At 47.1% G+C, this 16,164-nt stretch overlaps 1 protein-coding gene across 1 annotated transcript in view; it reads left to right on the top strand.

The window, feature by feature from the left end:
- The first annotated feature begins 4,081 nt into the window (after positions 1-4,081).
- The window catches only part of PSTPIP2 (proline-serine-threonine phosphatase interacting protein 2), a 55,386-nt gene continuing 43,303 nt past the window's right edge, over positions 4,082-16,164 (top strand). The window contains exon 1 of the mRNA XM_033164601.1: positions 4,082-4,415. Within this exon, the coding sequence (XP_033020492.1) occupies positions 4,344-4,415 (72 nt within the window). The 5' untranslated portion in view covers positions 4,082-4,343. The remainder of the gene's footprint in view (positions 4,416-16,164) is intronic.

The raw sequence follows: 16,164 nt of genomic DNA, 5'->3' as shown, positions 1-16,164 counted from the left end.
AGGTGCACAAATGTCTCAACACAGCTATATTTTTCCCTATGTGTGTATTCAGGCCTATGTGCAAAAAGGTTGGGGGCATCTACTGCACCTTGAAACTTTGCTTCTGCCTTCATCCCTCAATGAGACATCACATCCAACTCAAGTCTTTCTGGCATGTTTTCAAGCACCTAAAACTGCCCTTAGCTGGAGGGTGGGGAAGAGAAGTGGTTCTCCAGTTTGCACATTTAGGATTACATGGCTTGTTTGACTGGGAGGTGCTTTTCCTTTGACTCTAGAACAGAATTTCTCTGGTTTTGGACTACAATTGCCATCACCCCTAGCCGGCAGAACCAGTACATTAAATGTATGGACCAGTAGAGGGCAGCACATGTACAGAAAATAAACCCTAGGGCACGGTGCAATAAAATACATGAAAGCATTGTGTTACGTGAACATGCCTGCTGCTTTGGCTTTGTTCATTTGACTTCTTGAAACCAATTGCCCAGCTTCCCAAGCTACTGTTCTTCTCCACTGCCTTGTAGTTAATAGCACCCAGCCCTTTCCTAGAACTTAGATAATATACTCCCTCAAAACCTGTTTCCTCATTCACCACCTCCTCTTTCCAGCCTTCACCATTCCTTAACACCCTGCAATTCAACCTGTTTCCTATTTTGACTTTACCCAACCACATACATTCCAGGTATTTTGGGCTAAGACTCCCATCAGTCCTAGGTACCGTAGCCAATGGTGGGAATTAAAAAGTCCAAAACTGGAGAGCACTAGGCAGGAGAAGGCCATGACTCTGGACCTGTGAGTTTCCTGACCATAAATGATTGTCATGCTCACTCTAGATCTTGCTTAGCCTCCTTTCCTTTTCATTTCAGGGAATGTGCTGCTATGGCAGGCATAGGCAAACTCTGGCCCTCCAGATGTTTGGGACTACAATTCCCATCATCCCTAGCTAACAGTACCAGTGGTCAGGGATGATGGGAATTGTAGTCCCAAACAACTGGAGGGCCAGAGTTTGCCTATGCCTGTGCTATGGGAACTAATAAGGCAGCAATGGGCGACCTGTTGTCATCCTGGTGCTGCTGGATGCCCAGCTCCCATCAACCCCAGCCAGCATGGGATGATGGGAATTGCAGTTCACCCATGTATCCAGGGCCACAGGTTCCCCACACTTGTTCTAAGGCAGCAGTCTCCCCTACTCCCCAGCAACATGACCAGAGGAGTTTGGAATCTCCCACGCAACAGCCCTTTGCCAGTAATGTGCAAGTGAGGCCTTGGAGCAATGGTGACCAGACACTTTCTCCCCACCCCATCCCATGGACCACATGAAAATTGCTGAGGATCTTTGTGGACCACCTAGTGATTTTTCCGTCCTAGTCATTGCTGGACGGTTTGTAATTGTATTTTATTGTGTTACAATTCCATAGCATTCAATATGAAATGCAATATAAGAAATAAAAGAAGCAATACAATTTAGGAATATTTAAGGTGATGGATATTCCTTCTCAAGCCACAAATCCAATGACACACTACAGACCAGGTGAATGAAGCTCGTGAGCCATGTTTTGGGAACCCCTGCCTAGAGATTAAATCCACACCTCTCAGCATGTGTGCATGGTGTGTGAGAGAGCAACTTTGGAGATGATAAAGAGGCACAAGATTAGAGAAGTCACACATGGAAAAGCCCCAGCAAAGAAACCTGACACGTACATTCCATTTCCCAGCAGTCAAAAAGTTTCCTTCCTAGCCCATGGCTTTTTCCTCTTCCATCAGAAGTCACGTATGTGACGGATGGCCAGTGCTCCATCTTGTTCACCTGTGCTGTGGCTTGCACAACCAGAGCACACATTTCCAGATCCCTTTTCGAAACCCCTGACTTAATACATTGTAATATATTTTAAGCCAATGCTGAGGGTTGAGATCGCAGCACTGGACTCTGGGGAAAGATACATGATTGATCCAAAGGGTCACCCACTAACCCTTGGATCTTGTTGGAAGAGGGGGGGTAGGTATCCCTCATAATAAACACACAGGGCCAAATAAAACATTCCATTGTACTGTGGAGCTGTTCCTGGTGTTAAGAGAAAAATAACTGCTTTAACATGCTGTGGGGTGTTAGGGGAGGGGGAGTAACTGGTGGGGGAGACGTCGTTTTCCTTCTGGGGTGGTTTGTCCACCTTTGTTCCCCACCCTGCACTCAGCTCTCACCGGTGGCTCCTAGAAGCTGTCGGTATGCAACAGCAGCCACACCCCGGGAACGGCTTCTACTAGTTGGCTAAACCAGGCATAGGCAAACTCAGCCCGCCAGATGTTTTGAGACTACAATTCCCATCATCCCTGGTCACTGGTCCTGCAAGCTAGGGATGATGGGAGTTGTAGTCCCAAAACATCTGGAGGGCCTAATTTGCCTATGCCTGGGCTAAACCAAGTGAGGGTAGCTGATGGGTCTCAAACCCTCGGTGAGTTAGGGAATTCACCTGCATGTGAAGACAGGCTCTGGTGGATTGAGCGGACGAGACCAATAGTGGGTCCAACAGTCAAGAAGGCGGTTTCTGCATGTTCTGTAGAGGGAAGTGGGAGGAACACGGGACTCATCAACCTGGGAAGGAAAATTCTGATCCTAAACCAGGGGGACTGACTATATATATATATATGTATCCCCCCCCCCGACAGAGCCTCCACAGGGGTACCATTAAGGCTCCCAGCCTGTGTGTGCATGTAAGCAAATGAGCACGTGTGTGTGTGTGTGTGTGCCAAACTGGGTCTTTTTTTTTTTTTAATAAGAAATTATTAAATTTTAACAGTAAAAAACACACAAAATACAACAAACATTACAAAAAAAGACTACAAAAAATACAAAAAACTTACAAACAAACACTTATTTAACTATCCTTATCCTATTTATAAACATTATTTTGGGACCTCCTCACAACCTCTTTTCTGCGTTCATTTCTAATCTTCTTTAGTAACTTTATAACATTGTAAAATCTTCCTTCTCACCTAATCTTAAACATAAACATTGATCAACATTTAACTCTATTTTTAATCTTAGTAAAAATCAACATAACATAATTCTAACTACTTCTTATATCCTATCTTAAGCTAACTTCTGGCATTACTGTAGCCTTAAATGTCCTCTGATTTCAATTTCAAATGTCTATCTTTTCGCGTTGTTTCAAATAGTCTTTAAATTTCTTCCAATCTTCCTGCACCGTTTCTTCCCTCTGGTCTCGGAGTTTCGCGGTCAGTTCTGCGAGTTCCATGTATTCAATCAACTTCATCTGCTGGGTCTTTGACCCGGGTGAAGGAAAGCCTAGTTTCGCCCCTGCTAAACCTCCGCTGCCTTGTGGGATATCTTTGGAAGAAGAAAAGACTAAGGCAGGAGTAGGCAACCTAAAGCCCGGGGGCCGGATGTGGCCCAATTGCCTTCTAAATCCGGCCCGTGGACAGTCCGGGAATCAGCGTGTTTTTACATGAGTAGAATGTGTCCTTTTATATAAAACGCATCTCTGGGTTATTTGTGGGGCATAGGAATTCGTGCATTATTATTTTTTTCAAAATACAGTCTGGCCCACCACACTGTCTTGAGGGACAGTGGACCGGCCCATGGCTGGAAAAGCTTGCTGACCCCTGGGCTAAGGAGTAAACCCTACACGAATCTGGAGTGGAGTCTTGTTCTCTTCCTCCTGGCAACTCCTGCGGCCAAGCTGGTGCCAAAAGTATTGTTCTGCTTTCCTTTGGACCACATCAGCGTAGCCAAGAGGGGGTTCTTCTCATCTGGGTAACCCAGAAACCTCCATAGCCACTGCCCAGGCTTGTGTCCCAGGGACGTGAGTGGTCTAAACAGGTCTAATATCGGCCTTGGAGCGAGATTAACGCCACACCCCATAGTCCTTTAACTGGACTAAACCGTCCAGGGGTCCTTTACATTTATTTATTTTTTTAACCCAGGGAGGTCACTTTGCTGCTGTTAACAAAATGGTTTGTCTTCACCCCTGGGGGCACACTCCATTGTCTGTCCAGGCAGAGGGATAACAACCACCACCATGGTATCATTTTGTGTGTTCATCCCCACGTTCCACCTAGATTAAGGGATGTCACTTATCCAATAATTGTGCAGCTTCCTGGGTTTCTGGAGACACTTTCCAGGAAAGTACACCTCCCTGCTAGTGTTTTCCCCACCTCCATACTCTTGCTCCATAGACTTCCTTGCTGTAATATGACCCTTGCGGGTTAATCCTCCCAGGACACCCAGTTTCATTCAGGTCTGTTCCGTAACACTCAGTCGCACATTACATCAAGGCAGCCTTCTTGGGTGCAGGAGAGACAGGAAGGAAAAGAGGACAGGAAGGTTCATGGATTTAATATGGAACACTTTTTCTACGGTGGAAAGAACGCTCTTCAAAGAAACATCTCTGCCAAAGGAGGTAAGAAAGCGATGGTTGGAGAAGGAAAGGAAGCACAGGTGATTTGGGAAGAAGTATTAAATCTTTGTTGTGAGTTCTGGCTAGAGGTCCTTTGGGGTTTACATGGGTCATCTTGGAGTCCCATAGCTAGCTGACAATCCTCCCTGCTGTTTCCTAGTGCTATAATAAGGAAATTTCCCGCAAAAAAAGGGAAAAGGTTGACAGCTATGTCTTGGACATATTCCAGGGACTGGGCAAAGGCATTTCAATCTAGTGACAAGCACATCCTTTGCAGGCAGACAACCGCCCAGATTTAATCCCTGGCTCAGGCAACTGAAAAGATCAGGCTAGCAGGTAGAGAACGTAGCTTCAGGCTGGATCTAACATGCAGCAGAATGAGGTACCGTAGTAGACTCCCGATGCAGGGTAGAATGCAGTTGCGGATCAAATTTACGAATGCTATAAAAGATAAAATAGAGTAGAGACAGCAAGGGAGAGCAAATAGTTTCTCCCAAATGGCTAGTTTTCTGCTTCTAGTTGTTCTTACTCAAGGGACCATTAAAAATAGTCTCTTCCCTTGCAGTTTGATTTGTACGGTCCATTCTGCCATCTCATATTGTTAAATATCCAACCTGGGCTGCTGTGAGATGCTGCCGGTCAGAGCAATCCAGCAGTCTGTCTCTTCATAAGGCAGCTTCATGTTAGCCTGTTGCGATTGTCTAGGGGTGCTTTCAAGACTGCCGCTGGTTTAGGGTAGGATCGGGTCTTTTGCAATAAAGAACGTCCTGACTCATAGTTCAGTCTCTTAGACGCTGTGGTACGCAAGCCGCTTTCAGACCTTTATTTCCCCCCTGTTCACACATACAAACACACACACACACACACTAGTAGTAGTAGTAAAACACAGCTTGCAGGCTGTTCGCCCACCAAACCCATTATTTGCTTACAGCCATGTGAAATCTGCCTCCCCCTCCCCCTTAGCTAGCAAAATCTTAGCGACCTGATCAGGAACAAGATTACCTGGGGGGTAGCTGTGTGGTGGGTCACGGGAAATTGCCTTAACACCCTTGTACTTCAGCTGTCTGCAGACAACTTCTGATGCAAAAGGACGGCACTTAGTCCAGAGCCCTCTTTGGTTTCTGGGCTGGCAATGTGGGGAGGCCGGTGCCCATCCCTCGAGGGAGGACGGATTAGTCTCGAGGGCTTCTAGTTGCTGACCCCTCTTTGGAAGCATTCCTCCTGAGGTTGAGTTACGATCAACAACAGAAAGAGCGTGTTTCTGTGTGCGCTTGGGACTTCCTCTTGTATGTATTCTTAACTGTCATAACCTGGAAACAAACCAGGAGATTGTCCTGTCCGACCTTCCTCATTGTTCAGCTGTATTTTTAGTAACTCTTGTCAGGCCGGGCAAACCGGGAGAACAAGTGGAATCTCCATTCTGTGCCAACGCATCTGACACATTGTGGATTGCAGTGCCTCTCGTTGCAAACTTTGCATGAGAAATGCTCCTGTAATTTCCATGTCCCAGTGGTGGGTGGTTTACTTGCAAATACAGCCGTAATCATTTTATCAGCTGTCAGCTTGTGGTGCTTTGAAAAAGTTGTTTTATCCTATGTTTTAAAATAAAATAAAATATTGTTTTGTGTTTTTATGTCTCGTGAGCTGCTTTGTGAGGGTTTTATGCCATGAAAGGCAACCTTAAAAATACTTTTATCTGTTCATGAGCCCGATCACTACCTTTTCTCTGGAGTTAATTGGTGCCTGCAAATGTTCCCTGGTCTCGCCAACACTCCAGCTGATCCTCTCAACGCACCTCTGCTCCAAAATGAAGCTCCTGTTGTTAAGCACAGGGTTGCCAACTTTTTTGTCCGACAGGGCTCCTCTATCTGTGCAGCACACGAAAATTCAACCGATGCAGCCTTTTCCTGGGCAACAGTCAGTAAGCGAGAGCTCCACCTGTTGAATGTTTGCCACTTATCAATCAGAACTACACCAGAAAGACCACAATCTTAACAGTCCCACCCTAACCATGTTGACTCTAAACAACCCCCCTGCTGGATTGCAGTGGAATTTGCATTCAAGGAAGTAGTGCCTTTAGCTGCTGCAGCAAACAATGCTTATTTGGAAGTAAATCAGTGTGGCTTAGTCGCAAGTAAGTGTGTGCAGGAGTGCTGCCTTGCCATTAGTCCAAATGAATTACCATTTCCAATGGGAGTTACTGCCAAGACAGTGTGCCTAAGGATTGCAACTGTGTGGCAATTGTAGTTTGTTAAAGTCGCTGGGAACTTTCTCTCTCTTTGGGGTAAACTACAGTTCTAACTACAATCCTAAATCTATACAATCCAAACCTGCTTTCTTGGAAGTAAAGCCCACTGAAATCAATGGGGGTTAACATCTGAGTAAACATGGTACAGATTTCCCAGAGGGAAAGCCTGCTAGTCTGTTGCAGCAAAACAAACTTCTGCAATACGTTAAAAGACAAACGAATTATGCTATAAACCTGTACGGACTATAGTCCACGCCATCAGACTTATAAAGTGTTGCTCTGAGTTATAAGTCTGCATAATATATATTTATTGGGACCTGTTGCTGCAAATTTGTTAAAGTTACCAGGAAGTATAGTTCTGTGAGGAGTGAACTACAATTCCCAAGGTTCTTGGGGCAGGCGTTTTAAATATCTAGTGAGTATGAAGCTTTAATTTTGGATCTCTCTAACCTGACTTTTGAAACTTGTGATCATGTACACGATTGTTGGGACTCAGCCTCCTCCTCCCCCCATTAAAATATCGTGTTTTAATTGTAACCTGCCCTGGGACCTTCAGGTGAAGGCTGGGCAAAATAAAATAATAATATAATTATTATTAACACCCCGTTAAACTCAGTCACTTTTGAGTAGCCACATATAAAAGGATGACGCTGTCCGTGCTCTGGAGTAGTCCTCAGATTGCCCCTCCTCCAAGTCAAGGGAAAGCCTCAAACTCCATTCCCCCCCCCCACCTCAATGTGTGCAAAAAAGAGGAAATTTGAGCATGCATTTCTTAGCCCTTTATGAGAAGCTACACACACAGAGAGAGAGAGAGAGAGAGAGAGAGAGAAATCCTTCTACACATTTTTTTTTATATTTTATTTTCATTTTTCAACATTGTTATTTGCATTTAAAACATTTCCAACTTTTTACACATCTGGGATTAATTGAATCCCCGGCCTTCCCCCCCCCCACCCCGGTTTCCAGTATCTCTGTTCTTTCTACTGCATCTAATTACATTTTCCAAATTCATTTTATCACATCCACTTTTAACATTAACCTTATTACATTACAAGTAATCCTGCTGACGTCTTTAAATCTCCGCAATGATCTTTAAGGTGCTCTGTGAATTTTTCCCACCTTCTACACAACTTTTAAAGACGTTTTGCTAGCGGGCACCAACTGCATCTCAGGGGCCTAACCCTCCCCCCCCCCCCCACACACAACCTTCCCCTTTTGTCCAATTCAGAGGGAAAGAACGGGTTCCCTTTTTTCGGGCTTTAAGACCCAGCAGAAAAGGGAAGCAGGGAAGGCACGGAAAATTGAGGAACTTGCGTGGAGCAGCTCGGCCGGGCAGCAGAAGCGGCAGCGGCAGCGGCAGCAGCCTGGGCACTTTTTGCGCACCTGGCAGAAGGTGGGGATCTAACCTGTTGCAGCCGCTCCGCAGCCACCATGCGGGAGACTCTTTTCAAGGACAACTTCTGGGTGAGAGGGGAGAAAGCGTGGGAGCGTGTCCGGTGTCTTGGAAGGAAAAGTTAGGACCCCCCCCATTAAGGCTTAGTTATAAGGGGGTTGGGGAGAGGGGGGCGTTTGGATACCTGCAGCAAAGCTGCACAGATGCAGCAGCGCAGACCCTGCGCCTCTAAGGGCGAATCCCTCCAGGTGCGCGCGTCCTCCCGGCGATGCAGCTGTTTTGTGTGTGTGTGCGCGGTGGTGGAGGGGAAGCACAGCTGGCGCAATTGCTCCCCATGGGCAGCTCTTAGAGTCACAAGGGCTGTTTGGGGGACTCAAAAGGGGAGGCGAGGCCCTAGAGGCTGGTTTGAGCCCTGTGTGGCGCCTCGAGCGAAGAGTCTTGCCCCAGCTGGAAGGTTGAAAGTAAGCAATTTATTTTGGCATAAAAGTTTTTTTTGTGCAGGTGAGAGCTGAGGAAATGGACCTTGGTCCCAGAAATGCGTGCCGCAGCGAATTTGTGCTGAGCTTTAAGGTGTTGCATAGATACGTAGAGTCACAGAATTGGAAGGGATCCTGAGGGTCGTCTAGTCCAGCCCCCTGCAATGCGTGAATTTGCCCCCTGCAAGGATCGAACCTGTAACCTTGGCATTATTGGCACCAGGGTCTAACCCATGGGTTGGTTGTGTGTTTGGGCTGTATGGGGATCTGGATTGAGCAGCGGCTGTTTCTGGCTGCTGCTGGTCCCACGCTGTCCTTAGGTCTTCTGCTGTCCTTCTCAGTCTCTTCCTTTTCCTGCCTGCCTCTTCCTGCTCATTCTCCAGGCTCTCAACAGAGAGGTGTGCCGCTCGAGTCCAGCATCCTGTTCTCACAGTGGCCAGCCAGATTCCTGTGGGAAGCCTGCATGGTGGACCTCAGTGCAACAGCATTCACGATTCCAGCCAGAAACAGTGTGGCGTAGTGGTTAAGAGCGGTGGACTTGTAATCTGGTGAATCGGGTTCGCGTCCCCGCTCCTCCACATGCAGCTGCTGGGTGACCTTGGGCTAGTCACACTTCTCTGAAGTCTCTCAGCCTCACTCACCTCACAGAGTGTGTGTTACGGGGGAGGAAGGGAAAGGAGAATGTTAGCCGCTTTGAGACTCCTTCAGGTAGTGATAAAGCGGGATATCAAATCCAAACTCTTCTCTTCTTCTTTGTCAATTGATATTGAGAGGCATAATGCCTTCGGAGCAAGATGCGGAACTTAGCCATTTTTAGCCTTCTCCTCCATGAATTTGCCTAACCTTTTAAAGCCATCCACTGTTGGTGGCCATTGTTGCCTTCTGAGGGATTGAATTCCATGGTTTATTAAACTCTGTGCTGGGTGAAAAACTTCGTCTGATCTGCCCTTGATCAACTTCTTTGGATGTCTGAGTTCCAGTGTTATGCGAGAGGGAGGAGGAAAGCTTTTCTCCAGCCACTTTCTCCATTCTGTTGCATGGGACCGTTCCCAAGTTCTAAAATTAGAGAGAGTGAGAAAAACCGTATCTGCTTTCTTCACACCATTCATAATTTTATAGACGCCTCTCGTGTCTCCCCTCCTTTTGCTCAGCTTTTTAAAAACTGCCAAGTCCCAGATGTTGTAATCCTTCCTCAGGCGAGTTGCTCCAGTTCCTTCTTGATCATTTTGGTTGCTGATTTTGGAATCTTTTTAAGCTCTACAATATCCATTTCGAGGCACAGTGACCAGAACTGTGGTTATATCATAGATTTGTCTTTTATTTTCCTGCCCATTCCTTATTATTCATAAAAAAGAGTTTTCTTATCCACAGCTGCTGCACACTGGATTGGCATTTTATTTAAAGTGCCTGCCATGACCCTAAGGTCTCCTTTCTGGTCAGTCACCGCTATTTCACAGCTTGCTAGCATATATATTCACTTAGAGGTTTTTTTTTGTTTTTGCCCTAATGTGCATCAGTTTACAGTTGTTTCCGCTGAATTTCATTTGCTATTTCAGAGCCCGTTCAACCAGTTTTGAGCGATTCTTTGTGGAGCTCTTCACAATCCCTTTGTTCAGAATGCCAGGATTTGGCCTTGGCTCATCAGTTGTTGTAATGGTCATGAGCATGTGCAGAGTGCTTCCCTTGCACTGTTGAGTTGTCTAGAGATAGGCCAAAAGATTCTATGATTAGTAATGGAGAGCCTCTCAGCTGGAATAGCGGTACCGTATTTTTCGCTCCATAGGGCACACTGGACCATAGGGCACACCTCCTTTTTAGAGGAGGAAACAAAAAATATTTTTCTGGTTTTCCTCTTCTAAAAGCCCTGTTTTTTTGAGGATCATCTAAACGTTTTGCAGCTTTTTTGCAAAGGGGGAGAAGCAAAGAGGAAAAGCCCCATTTTTATGGGGTTCAACTCACATTTCTGCAGCTTCTAAAGGAAAGGGAGCCTTTTCTACAGTTTCCATACAGATAATCTAATCAGCCAGTCACATGTTGCTGTGGAAACAAACAACCTCCCTCTGCAGCACATTCAACAATGGAGGGTGGGGCTGAAAGGGAGCCAGGACTCTTATCTCTCTCCCAATCTCTTGCTGATCAGCTGCTGAGTGGGGTTCTTTCAACACTCCCTTTTCTCTTTGTAAAATAAAAAAGCATGATCCTCTTTTGGCCCCTGGGCAATTCAGCTCCAGGGACCACCATTCGCTCCATAAGATGCACAGATATTTCCCCTTACTTCTTATGGAGCGAAAAATACGGTATATATCTTTTTTCTAAATTAGCCATTGCCAGCCTCCTCCTCTGACTTGCAGCTATTTTCTTATTTGGTAAATGCATTTATGGAATGCACTAAATTTATGCAGTGAATACTGGCATTTTCCTTCTAGCTATCCTAATAGGAACGATTCTGTTCCAGTTCTGTTCCATCTGCTTTAGAATCTTATTTCTCTCCCACTCTCTAAACTGGTGTACCATAGTGGCAAACAGTCCAATCCCAGATACAGTACGGCCTTTTGGTTGATCCTAAGTTATTGTCAGGGATGCTGGTGGCGCTGTGGGTTAAACCACAGAGCCTAGGGCTTGCTGATCAGAAGGTCGGTGGTTCGAATCCCCGCGGTGGGGTGAGCTCCCGTTGCTCGGTCCCTGCTCCTGCCCACCTAGCAGTTCGAAAGCACGTCAAAGTGCAAGTAGATAAATAGGTACCACTCTGGCGGGAAGGTAAACGGAGTTTCCGTGTGCTGCTCTGGTTTGCCAGAAGCAGCTTTGTCATGCTGGCCACATGACCCGGAAACTGTACGCCGGCTCCCTTGGCCATTAACACGAGATGAGCGCCACAACCCCAGAGTCGGACACGACTGGACCTAATGGTCAGGGGTCTCTTTACCTTTACCTTTAAGTTATTGTCTAACTGTGGATTTTGGAGGGGGTTTTTTTCTCTCTCTCTTATGAACTGATCGACCACTTTGAGAATCATAGCTCTGTGAGGGGAACGGGGTGGTCTCCTAACAACTCTCAGCAGCCCAAACGAAACACAGTTTCCAGGATTTTTTTTTTTTGGGGGGGGAGTCATGACCATTTAAAGTGGGATGATACTGCTATAAATGTACAGTGCAAGTGGCATCTCAGTGGATTTACAAAGCCAGGAATGCCGAAAAGGATACAGACCAGAGGAACAGCGAAAGGTGAAGGACGCAGCGATTGGGCATACAAAAAATCACTTGTACCATTTCAATTCCTGCATATTTACATAGTAACAAAGACACACAACGGACCTTGTCTCCCAGGGTTTAGGATCACACAGCAGGAGAGAATCTCTTGAAGGCCAACCATCTGAACTCTCTGCTTAAACCAATCCCTCTTCCCAGGGAACTCTGCGAATTATGCCTCTGGGAGGGGAACAGAGGTGTCTCCTTTCAACTCGCAGCACCCTTTACAAACTACAGTTCCCAGGATTCTCTGGAAGAAGCAGTAACTGGTAAAACTGGCCAGAAATGTCAGGGGGCAGCTGCCAAGTGTGGTTCCTTGGGGGTACACGCTCTGCATATCCTCAAGTGTTTTGAGGGGGCTTGCTTTTCACTTTCTACTGTTGCGACCTTCATTGTCCTGCCCTCAGCATCTTGGCCTGCCACATCAAGTGTGAAGCAATTCTCAGAAAAGGACCAACTGGAGAGATGGTTGGCTGGAGGCTGCCCTACCTGGCGATCACTCTGCCCCCCAGCCGGCAGCCGGTTGGGTAGCCGGGGAGGGGGAGGGGCGACGGTCAGCAAGCAAAGGGGGTGTCACCCAGGCACAGGTCACAAACCCCACCCTCTGCTTCGATGAGTGAACTGTCATTCTCCCAGCCCTACCTGAAGATGCCTGATATTGAACCAGGGGTCTTCTGCATGCAAAACAGATGCTCTACCACTGAGCTACAGCCTTAACTAACATTTTTTATCTGCAAGGAGTACTCAAGAAGCTTCTCTTAATCTCCTAGTCCAGCCTTTGTTAACATGGCACCCTCCAGAAGTGTTTGACTACAACTCCCAGCAGCCCATGTCACACCCTCTAAATTCTAAATATGCCCAATGGACCCCAAAAGTTTGGGGACACCCCCTCCCCGCTCTATTGCATACCTCCCTTCTTGCTTCTCCTGCTCCTTAGAGCTCCCCTTCTCCAATGTCTGCCTTCTCTCTCCTTGCAATCACCTCAGTCGGTAGAGCACGAGACTCTTCATCTCGGGGTCACGAGTTCAAGTCCCACATTGGGCGAAAGATTCCTGCATTGCCGGGTTTTGGACTAGATGACCCTCAGGGTCCCTTCCCACTTTACGATTTTATGATTTCAACACCACACAAAGAGGGTGCCTCTCTTCGCAACCGCTCCCATCTTTGCCTCATTTTCACCTCTTTCCATTTCCTCCCACCGCCTTGTCTTTTCAGGCTGAAAACCCGTGGGAAGGATTTGTTCCTTTCGCATGCACTTAACCGTACAGCACCTACTGACTGAGGCGGGTTAAAAATAACAAACGCTGTGGCACTCATGCTAATAGCAGATGCAGGTGGCGACAGCTGACAGAAATGGAAACAAGAGGCAGATATTGACATACTTGGCGTGTGTGTGTGTGTGTGTGTGTGTGAGAGAGAGAGAGAGAGAGAGAGAGAGAGAGAGAGAGAGAGAGAAAGAAAGAAAGAAAGGAGGAAACCTCGGTTTGCAAAAATATGAAGGAAATATTTAGGAAGGAGAAAGAAACCCCACGTTTCAGACTGAGGAGAGGGGCAGTGCCCTTCCTGTCAGGGGAGGCACCATTATATTAGGAAGTGCCTTGTGAGGTTTTTTTTTGGGGGGGGGGAACCCAAGTGTGGTGTAGTGGTTAAGAGTGGTAGACTTGTAATCCGGTGAATCAGGTTTGCGTCCCCGCTCCTCCACATGCAGCTGCTGGGAGACCTTAGGCTAATTCTGGGTTAATTCTGTGTCCAGGGCAGCTGTCTACCAGCTCCATCTGGAGCCAGTGTGGTATAGTGGTTAAGAGCGGCAGACTGGTAATCCCCACTGACCTCACAGAGTGTTTGTTGTGGGAGAGGAAGGGAAATGAGAATGTTAGCCGCTTTGAGACTCCTTAAGGGGAGTGAAAGGCGGGATATCAAGTCCAAACTATTCTTCTCTTCTTCTCATTGCTTGAAGATGGAACTAGAGGACACCTCAGCAAATGCATAATCGCAACCACGCATCTGTTGAGAGCAAGGCTGGTCCAGGACCTTTTGCCGCTTGTGGCAAACCAGAAAACGGCGCCCGCAACTCCCCCCATATGCCGCAACTGTCCCGTTTTAAGCGAGACACCCCCAATTGGCAGAAGCCACCCCAGCCTGTTTGGTTTTTATTTATTTGTGCTTCTGATACAATTCCTCATCAAAGAGAGAAACAGAAATGAGGCAAGAAGCAAAAGAAACAACAACTCTGAAATAGAAAAAAATAACAATGTTAGGATATCCAAAAAATAAACACAAAACCAGAAAGCGTTCCTCAGCTGACTTCACCATCCTCGCCTTGCATGGTTCCTTTCGTCTCCTCTTTTTCTCGCGTTTTCTTGGTTTGCCCCGTCTGTTGCAGCTGCTTATATAAACTTTAGTTAATTCCTACTCTGCTGAAGAAGCCACTGGAGGTGACCTGGGGAAATGGCACACAAAGATTGCCCTGTCTTTCTGGATCTGTCGCCCCTCTGGGCTGTCCCCATTAGCCTGCCGCCTGAGGTGGCTGCCTCAGCCAGGCTAATGGGTGGACCGGCTCTGGTTGAGAGAGGAGGTGTGTTTGAGGAGGTGCCTGTAGGGCAGAATCCATGGGTTTCATTGATAGATTGGTGACTACCTGTTGAGCAACCGTTTCCTGCACTGCAGACGTTTATTATCTCTGCGTTGGCAAGTTTACGGCTTGATTGCCCATCATTGCTGCCTGCAAAGGGTCACTGTGCTTCTGTGAATTCCAGCTGAATTGTCACGGCCTGCCCTTTTACAACTGTTCATCCCTCTGAGCTTGTGGCTCACCATCCGCCCACCTGCCTGCCCGGTTTGTAAACGGTGTTCCTGCAGCTGAGGACTGTACCTCATACCTGTGATGGAGGGGTCAGCAGCCCACGAAGTCTTATGCCGTGATAAATGAGTTTAGTTTTAAATGCATGCCATGGATGGGGGTGTAGGGGGCCAGCAGCTGGCAACTGCATTGCTGCCTGCTTTCGCTTTCCTCCCTTCGCCCTTTTGAAACAGCACCTGCCACTTCCTTCTTCCTCGCCAACTTCTCCCTGTCCCTCTTTAACCTCGCAAAACGGTGCCTGTGAAAGGGCAACCGGAGGTTTGCTCTCTGGAAGGCTGGACGTGTCGAGACGGTGGGCGAGCAGTTGCTCTTATTTATTATTATTGCATCTGATTTATTAATTGGCTTTTGAACCACTGTCTTGAGGCGATTTGCACATAAAACAATTTGAAATGCCAAAACAACAGGTTAACACACCGGTTATCTGTTACATCGACAGTCACTTCTCAGGTACAGAAGCAAGGGGGCTTGTCGGACTACGACTCCCAACATCCCTGACCAACTGGTCCTGCTAACTAGGGATCATAGAATCATAGAGTTGGAAGAGACCCCAAGGGCCATCCAGTCCAACCCCCTGCCAAGCAGGAAACACCATCAAAGCATTCCTGACAGATGGCTGTCAAGCCTCCGCTTAAAGACCTCCAAAGAAGGAGACTCCACCACACTCCTTGGCAGCAAATTCCACTGTCGGACAGCTCTTACTGTCAGGAAGTTCTTCCTAATGTTTAGGTGGAATCTTCTTTCTTGTAGTTTGAATCCATTGCCCCATGTCCGCTTCTCTGGAGCAGCAGAAAACAACCTTTCACCTTCCTCTATATGACATCCTTTGATATATTTGAACATGGCTATCATATCACCCCTTAACCTTCTCTTCTCCAGGCTAAACATACCCAGCTCCCTAAGCTGTTCCTCATAAGGCATTGTTTCCAGGCCTTTGACCATTTTGGTTGCCCTCTTCTGGACACGTTCCAGCTTGTCAGTATCCTTCTTGAACTGTGATGCTCAGAACTGGACACAGTATTCCAGGTGAGGTCTGATGGGTGATGATGGGTGTTGTAGTCTCACAACAGCTGCAGACCCAAAGTTGAGAAAGGCTGCCTTAGGAACATAGAAAGATACCTTGTCCTGAGTCAGACCATTGGTCCATCTCAGCCTACCTGGAGACGGGGTGTGTCTTCTGTATGCAAATCAAGATGCTCAGGATTGCCTCTCTCCCTATGAACCAACCTAGACCGTGGCATCATCTTCTGAAGCCCTTCTTCGCGTGCCTCCTCTGAGAGGTCTGGAGGGTGGCAACACAAAAACAGACCTTTTCTGCAGTGGCTCCCCATTTGTGGAATGCTCTCCCTAGGGAGGTTCAGCTGCCACCCCCATTATACACCTTTAGGCGCCAGGCAAAAACATTCCTCTTTAGCCAGGCCTTTGGCTGATTCACATCCAATGCCCTTTTAAAATGTGTTGGGGGGGGCGGATTACTGAGTTGCTCTTGTTTTTGTTCGTATTATGTATTTTGTGTTATATACTGTATAT

Source organism: Lacerta agilis, chromosome 11, assembly GCF_009819535.1.
Source record: "Lacerta agilis isolate rLacAgi1 chromosome 11, rLacAgi1.pri, whole genome shotgun sequence".
Taxonomy (NCBI): domain Eukaryota; kingdom Metazoa; phylum Chordata; class Lepidosauria; order Squamata; family Lacertidae; genus Lacerta; species Lacerta agilis.
Note: the sequence above shows the minus strand (reverse complement) of the source record. Positions and strands in the feature narration are given on the sequence as shown.